Below are 8,369 nucleotides of genomic sequence, written 5' to 3' on the forward strand. Positions count from 1 at the left end.
TCCGGCTCAGGCTGGGGAGGAGACAGAGAATGCTATCTGCAGGCCCTGGAGCCATTGGATCCAGAGAGGGATCTGCTTCCTGTGTTTTCCAGATCCAAGTCTAAGATGCCCCCCTGGCAGGACACATGCACCTGCTGTTCTCTCTGCCTCAGGGCTCCTCCTCCAGGGATCCTGGCGCTCACCCCCTTCTTTCTCCTGATCCCTGCTTGCTCATCACCTATTAGAGGAGCTTCATCACAGACCCCTCCACTCCTGCAAAGCAGTCACCCCACTTCTCTTATTTTGCTCCGTGGCTCTTTTCACCTCTGTCTTTTACATTACCTCTGGAACTTATTCATATATTTTTGCATTTGTTTATCATTTCTATCCCCCACCTGGAATATGGGCTCAATGTAAACAGAGCTCCTTGCCTGGGTGTTCACGGCTGGACTCCAATGCCAGGTCAGTGTCTGATACACCAGAAGCTCCCATAAGTATCTGCTGAATGGAAAAAAGGGTAAGAACACCCAGGCGAGGCCCTCCTTGACCAGGAGGACTCATGGGAATCATCTGCCTCACAGGGGTCTTGGTGTTGGCCAGGTCATCATGGCGACCCTGGAACTGAAGTGGTGGGAAATGATAACATCTTCTTTCGTCTGTATAGACAGACATGGTCTACACTACTGAGCAAAAGACTCACTTAACTACCACATCAAGGAGTCATAGCCCTCAATCCATTTCCAAATTTGCACCAGTTAAAACCCACAGCCCTAGAATGAAGGAGAGGTCAGGTCCCCTTGAAGAAGGAAGAAGGTTAGGCCTGGCTATGCCACCACAGTTCACACTGAGAATCTTCTACCAGCTCTCCCAGAGGGACCTAAAAACACTGGCCAGGATGTGTCTACCTGAAGGAGGGAATAGTCAGGCTTTGGGGGAAATCCTGGATCCTTTTCTGCAGGGACCCCCATTCTGAGACGCCTAACATGGGGCTTGGTCCACTATTCTCAGCAAAGGCCTGTGGAAATCAGGGAACAGTGGATTTCTCACTCAGGTCTGACTGAGTGGGCCCGATACATCCCAAACCTACATATTGTCATTTATTAAAGTTTGAAAGCATCATTGAATCGACACACTCAGCAAATGGAAGCAGCTGCATATTCTACACTCCTGGACCCAGGGAGTGTGGGCCATTATGGTGGCAAAGGTGCAGGGGAGTCCTGGACCTGCTTCTCCCTGTGAAAACGGTGGAGGAAGCAATGCCAGGCTCCTGGAGAAATGGAAGGGTGCAGGGAGGGCATCCGGGCACTCAGAGGTATTGCTGACGGCCCGAGGCTTAGCTGGCTGGGGTGTGCACGTGAGACGTGGAGTCACAGCTCAGGGCGTCCGTGTCCATCAGGTTCATGTGTGACACATGAGGATCGGGCACAGGGAAAAGGCTGAAGGAGGCTCACAAAGGATTCCAGGAGATGTGGGGAGAGCAGCCTGGGAGGGAGTGGTCAGGAGGTCATTCCAGTCCCACAGAGGGGCTCTGTTGCAGCGCAGGGCCTTGATGGACAGCAGATGCTACTGGTTCTCACCCTCGGGCCAACTCTGCCTGCTTCTAGAGCTTCTCTGAGGTCTGTTCACCCAGAGGACGGCACCCAGCATGCTCAGGAGCAGGGGCAGCTCCAGGAGGACCAGGAGCAGGAAGCGGACATTGCTGAACAGGGAGCTGTGGGGACACGGTGACGGGCAGTGAGTCACCTCCCCAGGGGAGGCCCAGGTGCCCTCCACCATCCCCCGACCCTTGTGTCCCAATCCTGTGACCACAGCCAACCACATAAGCACCCCCCTGGACAGTCCATCCCATCTCAGTATCACGGCCCCTAACCCTCAGCCTCAGATTTGCCCTTGACCTGAGGACTGTGACACAGGAAGGGCAGGACCATGAGAGGACGTGAGGTCATGCCAGGGATCCAGGCAGGGTCTGTGTCCAGAATGCAGCTGTCTACCTCTGTGCTCCCCATGGAGGGTTACTCAGCTGGGGTCCCGGAATTCACAAAGCGTTATTTGTTTGATGTCACCTCTCCTGTACACAGCATTTCCAGGAGAGCAGAGACCATTTGTTTCATTCACAGTGAGTACCTGGTGCCTACCCTGAGTCTCCAATAATATGCCCTACAACTTCAGTGGTTGTTGAAGGAATTAATGAAGGGACAGCTCAGCTCTCGGCTCCTCAGAAGACTGGGCTTATCAAACAGGATGAAACTGGCCAGGGCTGTGAGGGAGGCAGGGGAGAGGACTGGGGCCACCGGACCCCAGAGCATCTGCCCCTTTCCCTGGCCTGGCCAGGTCCCAAGGCTCCTCGCAGGACATTTGCCTCGCTCCTCCCTCCGCCTGGACCCTTCTTCCTCCAGACCCCAGAGTGCCCAGCCCCCAACCCTTGAGGTCTCCATGCTCATGTCCTCTAATTCTCAAACCCTCTTCTGATCATTGTCAGTGAAATAGCAACTCCAACACCTACACAAGCTCTCCCCAAACCCAAGAGACAAATATCTCATCCCAGCATTCATTACCCTTTGCTGTATTTGTACATCAGCCTCTGTGCTGACTTGCTCAATGCGTGAATCCACACAGTAGAACTCAACTTCCACCAGGGCAGGACAGTGGCTGTGTGGTTCCCTGCTGTGACCCAATCCCAAAAGGAGCGCCTGACACTTAATAGAACCTTCACGTTTGGTGTGGGAGGTGCGAACAAAGAAGGGACTGGAAGAAGGGAGACCCGAGTCCCCTAAACATCACACGCAGTGGAGAGGCCGCCCACGTGGCCCAGTCCTATGTGCAGGCACCTTACCCAGGGTGTGGACTGGGTTCGGGGCTGTCCTTTCTGGTCACGCTGTGCCAGGTGTGCACGGGCAGCTGCGTGGGAGGACCTGAGGTGTCCATGGAGCTCTGGGGGCTGGAGGCTGTGGTTGTCCTGGCTGTGGGTGAAACACAGGTCAACCTTGATGATGTCACATGGGTCTCCCACTTACTCTCACCTGTTCTGCTCCAATTTTCACAGACAAGGTCACCAATGATGTGCTGGACAGATGCCCTGCATCCAATATGCCCCACGGCCACACCCAGGCCTGACCAGGGTCCTGGGCCTCTCCTTGTCCCATCCCTAGGTACTGCAGAGCCAGGACACTATTTCAGATGTGAGAGCTGCCCTACTCACCTGTGGCAAAGGCACGGGTCTCCAGGTTCCCCCCCAGCCAGGGAGGGACAGGGTGACCTGGGAGAATGGGGTGATGTTTACTCTGTGAAGGGTGACCCAGAGTCACTGCGGAGCCAGGGCCCTGGGCACAGCAGTGGCTGGAGAGAAGCTGGAAGTGAGGACAGGAAGTCAGCGGGGTCCTCCCTGAATGATGGGACCCGAGTCCACTCAGCCCCAAATGGCAGCCATGCCGCGGCCCCACGAGGCCATTGGACCATCCTCTCAGCAGGAGGGAATGCCTAGGAAGAAAGATCTAGAGAGGGGATGCCCGGTGAAGCCTGGGAGGTGGCCCGCGGTGAAGACAGCTGGATAAGGGCCCTTTCCTCCTCTCCCCGGCACCCTCAGTTAGGATCTTACTTCCTCACTGCTAGATAGGAAGGCACAAAGGGCACAGGAGAGACGCATCCCTCCCCGGGAAATGGAGAACGAGAAGATGCTCCGAGGAACCTGGGACGTTGTCAGAAGAAAATGATGGAAAAGCAACCGCACTGAGGCCACTGGGTTTGTGTCTCGAGAGACAGGAGGGGGACTTTGAGGGAAGAATGATCTGCGGTAGGGGGAAGGGCCCTCAGGTCCATGCCAGTCTCAGAGCTCATTTCCATCCGCAGGTCCCTCTGCCTGAGGGGGCAATTTCTGGGGTTTCCCTGGGTTCCCTCCTGTGGTAAAAGGTGCCAGAGAATAAGGGGGACACAGAGGTCAGCCTCGGGGGCAGGATGCAGTTCCCAGGAGCATGGGAACCCCACCCAGGGCTCTGGGGCTCCTTCCTGTGTCCTCCAGTGGCTGCTGCAGGAGCTCCCACGACAGGACTGTGAGGCTGCGGCCTCAGGACCCTCCAGACAGGGCGGCATCCATGCAGTCCCCAGGGCAGGGGCAGCCTTGAGTGAGAGGAGCCAGTGATGGGGGGGTCCCATTCCCCGTGGGGAAGAGCGAGTCAGACCCAGGCGGGACAGTGGGCGCCCTTCAGTATGGACCCAGCCCTTGTCAGTACAGGGAGGTAGCAAGGACCCCAGAGTCAGGGGTGGCCTCACAGACCCCACCCAGGAAAGTTTCAGGCCTGAGGCTGTGAGGGAGGGCACACAGCGGCGGGGGGGGGGGTCTCCAGCCACAGGGCCAGGGTGCTTTTGTGGGTGCCCACCCTCCCAACACACATGCAGGTGCACACACACACAAACCACACCACACTCCTATGCAGGCACCCATACACAAAGATACACTCACACTCTTCCACGCACATTGGCACACAGTGTCCTGAGTCACCAACCTCTAGGCTCACACCCTCCTGTTCCACTTCTTTCTTCAGGGACAGAATGAATAGCCCTAGATTCAGGCAGGCCTGGTGCTGAGAAAAGGAGGGGCTCACCTGGGAACACGGACACCTCAACCTCGACAACGGGATCATGAAAGTCTCGGAGCAACGGTGTATCCACCCCACACCAGTAGGTGCCTGCATCCTCCTCCGTGAGATTCTCCAGGGTCACTGTGAAGCTGAGGTTTGCAGGACTGTCCCTGATGGACACTCGGCCGTTCCTTTTTCCTGCTGGCCCTTCGGTCTCCACAATCTTGTCACATCGGAGAATCTGTGGTGGTCTGCACCAGAATTTGTTGCGAGTCCTGTGTTCCTCCTCATAGTAACACTGCACACTCAGGGATCCCCCCACGGGGCCCGCCACGGTGCTGGGGCCACTCAGAGGAAAACAGCCTGAAAAATACAAGCCAAAATCCTGTCTCCTTACCAGAGGGTCCTGGTCAGGGGTGCCCCGGTGTCAGGCCCTCATGGACCCTGGGGGTGTGAAGAAGGCAATGGCAGGCAGGCAGGCTTTGTCCACCCAGGAACAGGGACTGAGGGTGGGAGGCTCCCTCTGGGCAGAGGTGGGAAGGGCATGGGAAGTTTCCATGGAGACTGGAAAGGCCAGGCTAGGGAAACACTGGGTGTGTGCAGGCCTGTGTGTGCATGTGAGTGTGACTGTGTGTGACTGTGTGTGCATGTGTGTGTGACTGTGTGAGTGTGACAGTGTGTGACTGTGAGTGTGACTGTGTGACTGTGTGAGTGTGACTTTGTGTGACTGTGTGTGCATGTGAGTGTGACTGTGTGTGACTGTGTGTGTGTGACTGTGTGTGAGTGTGACTGCATGTGCGAGTGTGACTGTGTGCGACTGTGTGAGTGTGACTGTGTGCATGTGCGAGTGTGACTGTGTGCATGTGAGTGTGACTGTGTGTGACTGTGTGTGCATGTGTGATTGTGTGTATGTGAGTGTAACTGTCTTGACTGAGTGTGACACTGTGTGACTGTGCATGTGAGTGTGACTGAGTGTGACTGTCTGAGTGTGACTGTGTGAGAGTGTGACTGTGTGTGACTGTGCGAGTGTGACTGTGTGACTGTGTGACTGTGTGTGTGACTGCATGTGCGAGTGTAACTGTGACTGTGTGAGTGACTGTGTGTGCATGTATGACTGAGTGACAGTGTGTGCATGTGATTGTGTGTGCATGTGAGTGTAACTGTGTCTGTGACTGAGTGTCACACTGTGTGTGAGTGTGACTGTGTGTGACTGTGTGTGTGAGTGTGACTGTGCATGTGCGAGTGTGACTGTGACTGTGTGACTGCATGTGCAAGTGTGACTGTGTGTGACTGTGAGTGTGACTGTGTGTGCATGTGTGATTGTGTGAGTGTAACTGTCTTGACTGTGACACTGTGTGAGTGTGACTGTGCATGTGAGTGTGACTGTGACTGTGTGTGAGTGTGACTGGGTGTGCGTGAGTGTGACTGTGTGTGCGTGTGAGTGTGACTGTGTGTGACTGTGTGTGACTGTGTCTGTGAGTGTGACTGTGTGAGACTAAGTGTGACTGTGTGTGACTGTGTGTGAGTGACTGTGTGTGCACGTGAGTATGACTGTGTGACAGTGTGTGCATGTGTGATTGTGTGTGCATGTGAGTGTAACTGTGTCTGTGACTGAGTGTGACACTGTATGAGTGTGACTGTGCGTGAGTGTGACTGTGTGTGCATGTGTGTGTGCGTGTGAGTGTGACTGTGTGTGCGTGTGAGTGTGACTGTGTGTGTGATCGTCCCAGATAAAATTTGTGATTGGATAACTTTGGCAATGACAGTCCCAGCATCGCCTCCCACCAGGGCTTCCTGTCTCGGGCACAGAGGAATAGGCCTCCCCCACGCTGTGCCCTGCGGCCTGCTGTCCCCTGGTGAGGCGGCTGCTGACCGCTCCTGGTTGCTCCTCTGCCCTCCTCCCCTTTCCCTGCCCCTGCTCCCCTCTGTGACCGCTACTCCAGCGCCTGCACCCCTCCTTGCCCTCTCCCACTCAGGACAGAGCTCCCCGAGTCCAGGGCCGGCCCACTCACCTGGGACAAGCAGGAGGAGCAGAGCTGAAGGCCGCCACGAGGCCCAGGCCCTGGCAGTCATTCCTGTAACACGAATGTCACCTGCCACTGTGCAAGACCCCAGGAGGGGACAAAATGTAGTCTCCTCCCAGCAGATCTGAGCTTCGCTTCTGCTTTTCTTCTGCTCTCTGCTTCCTTGTCCAGTCCTGTCTCAGGTCTGAGGCTGGAGAGGGTCAGGGTGCAGGAAGCTCAGGGAGGGAGCCGCCTAGGCTGAGGCCAGTGCTGACAGCTCTGGGATGGTGCTAGTGGCTCCTCTCAACCCCAAAGTCTGGCAAAGTCCAGGTTCCCTTGGGTGGGAATGCAGCCACTTCCCCACAGCCCACAGCTTCTGGCTTCAGTGTGTTACTCACACCGCAGAAGGCAGAGCCAAGCCGGGCCATTTCCTACCATGTGGGCTGCCCCACCCTCTGTGACATGTCACTTCCTGGTCAGGATGGACAATCTTGTGGTTGGAGGCTAAATCTGCCACCTTCTTTAGCCTTGGAGGTGACCAGAGAAAGGCTGTGTCCCTTAATCTTCAGCTAGGTCCCCGCAGAGAGCTCTGCCCCTAAGACCCCCAGCTCTTCTTCTGGCCTCAGAAGTTAGCGCTATGAACCCAGACACCATCTGCATGTCCCTTTTTGGTGCTGAGTCCCCAACCAGGTTAAAATCCCACAGGCTTGGGGAGTTTTCTTCTTGTGCCCCTGTCCCCAGACCTACACACAGAGCGGCATCACCCACCCAAGACCCTCCTTTTCCATCTTGTCTTCTTGCCGAAATCCATGCCCCAGTGAGAATCAGGGCAGAGAACTGAAAATAGAGAGAGAGTTCAGACATGTGAAGATGCTGAAGTGGGACTTTGTGGAGGATGTGAGGCTGCGACTGAGCCAGCACACACCCCAGGGCACACGGAGGGGGGTTTGGTGACTGAGAGGACACTTTGTCATGAGCAGCGGCTGCTGGTGTCTATCCTGGGTCCACTGTGATGGCCAGGTGCCTCCCCAGGGAGCAGACATGGGGGACAGGCCTTCCCAAGAAGCGGGAACCCAGGTCTGTCCACACTCAGCATGGCTGGTTCTCCTGACGTGATGGGCTCAGGGTGTCTTTACCCTGGAAAGGGCAAAGAGGCAGGTCAGACACAGGATTTGCCTCCTGTCTGTCCTGGAGGGCATCACCCCTTCTCCACCTTCTCATGCTTTAAACATATTCCTTGACTCTCCCAACCCTCCTACAGATTTCCGTTCCTTTCTTCCTATCACGCCCAATAGCACCAGTGTGTGCACACAGCCATGAGGCCGAGTGGAGAGTGACGGGAGTCTGGGCAAACCTGGCACGATGAAGGGGTCCCTGCACCCTCGACCTGCCCTGTCCTCCCTCCATTTACACTCTCAGGGACACAGCATGCACTGGGGTCATTGGTGTTGATGCCCCCAGACTCACATCATGGGACTGTCTCCAGCCCAGTGCAATCCCAGGGCTTCCAATTAGCCCAGTGTTCAGGTCTGGCCTGGGCCTGGCTTTGAAGTATCCCGACTCTGCCATGGGCTGACCTGGTCTCCCCTTCTGCTCATACCCACCCCTTTCATTCTCCACAGAATCAGCAACGTGATCCCTGACACACACACGTGGCCCTGGGGAGGCGCTACTGAACTCCCAATGGCTCCTGCTGTCACAGGATGGCACCCACCTGACCTGGCCTCTGCACACAGGTCCTGGCAGCCTCCCAGCACCTGGTAGGTGTCTCCAGCCTCCTGGATCCAGGTTCACCCCGGTGCTGCCGCCCTCC

The 8,369-nt window shown here is 56.2% G+C and overlaps 1 protein-coding gene across 1 annotated transcript; it reads right to left on the reverse strand.

The window, feature by feature from the left end:
* CD300C (CD300c molecule) lies at positions 1-7,336 on the reverse strand. The gene is made up of 4 exons (XM_002827799.3): positions 6,566-7,336; positions 4,578-4,916; positions 2,813-2,939; positions 1-1,690 (listed from the first exon to the last, which is right to left on the reverse strand). Exons 1-4 carry the CDS (start codon positions 6,624-6,626, stop codon positions 1,543-1,545), a joined length of 675 nt encoding a protein of 224 aa, XP_002827845.1. The 5' UTR covers positions 6,627-7,336; the 3' UTR covers positions 1-1,542.
* Positions 7,337-8,369: the final 1,033 nt, after the last annotated feature.

This window comes from Pongo abelii, chromosome 19, assembly GCF_028885655.2.
Source record: "Pongo abelii isolate AG06213 chromosome 19, NHGRI_mPonAbe1-v2.0_pri, whole genome shotgun sequence".
NCBI lineage: Eukaryota > Metazoa > Chordata > Mammalia > Primates > Hominidae > Pongo > Pongo abelii.

Coding starts and splice junctions, on each gene's coding strand:
- CD300C (XM_002827799.3), bottom strand. CDS start 6,626: ATGACTGCCAGGGCCTGGGCCTCGTGGCGGCCTTCAGCTCTGCTCCTC. Junction 2,940..4,577: donor TGAGGTGTCCGTGTTCCCAG/GTGAGCCCCTCC, acceptor TTTCACCCACAG/CCAGGACAACCACAGCCTCC. Junction 1,691..2,812: donor GAACCCAGTCCACACCCTGG/GTAAGGTGCCTG, acceptor GTGTCCCCACAG/CTCCCTGTTCAGCAATGTCC.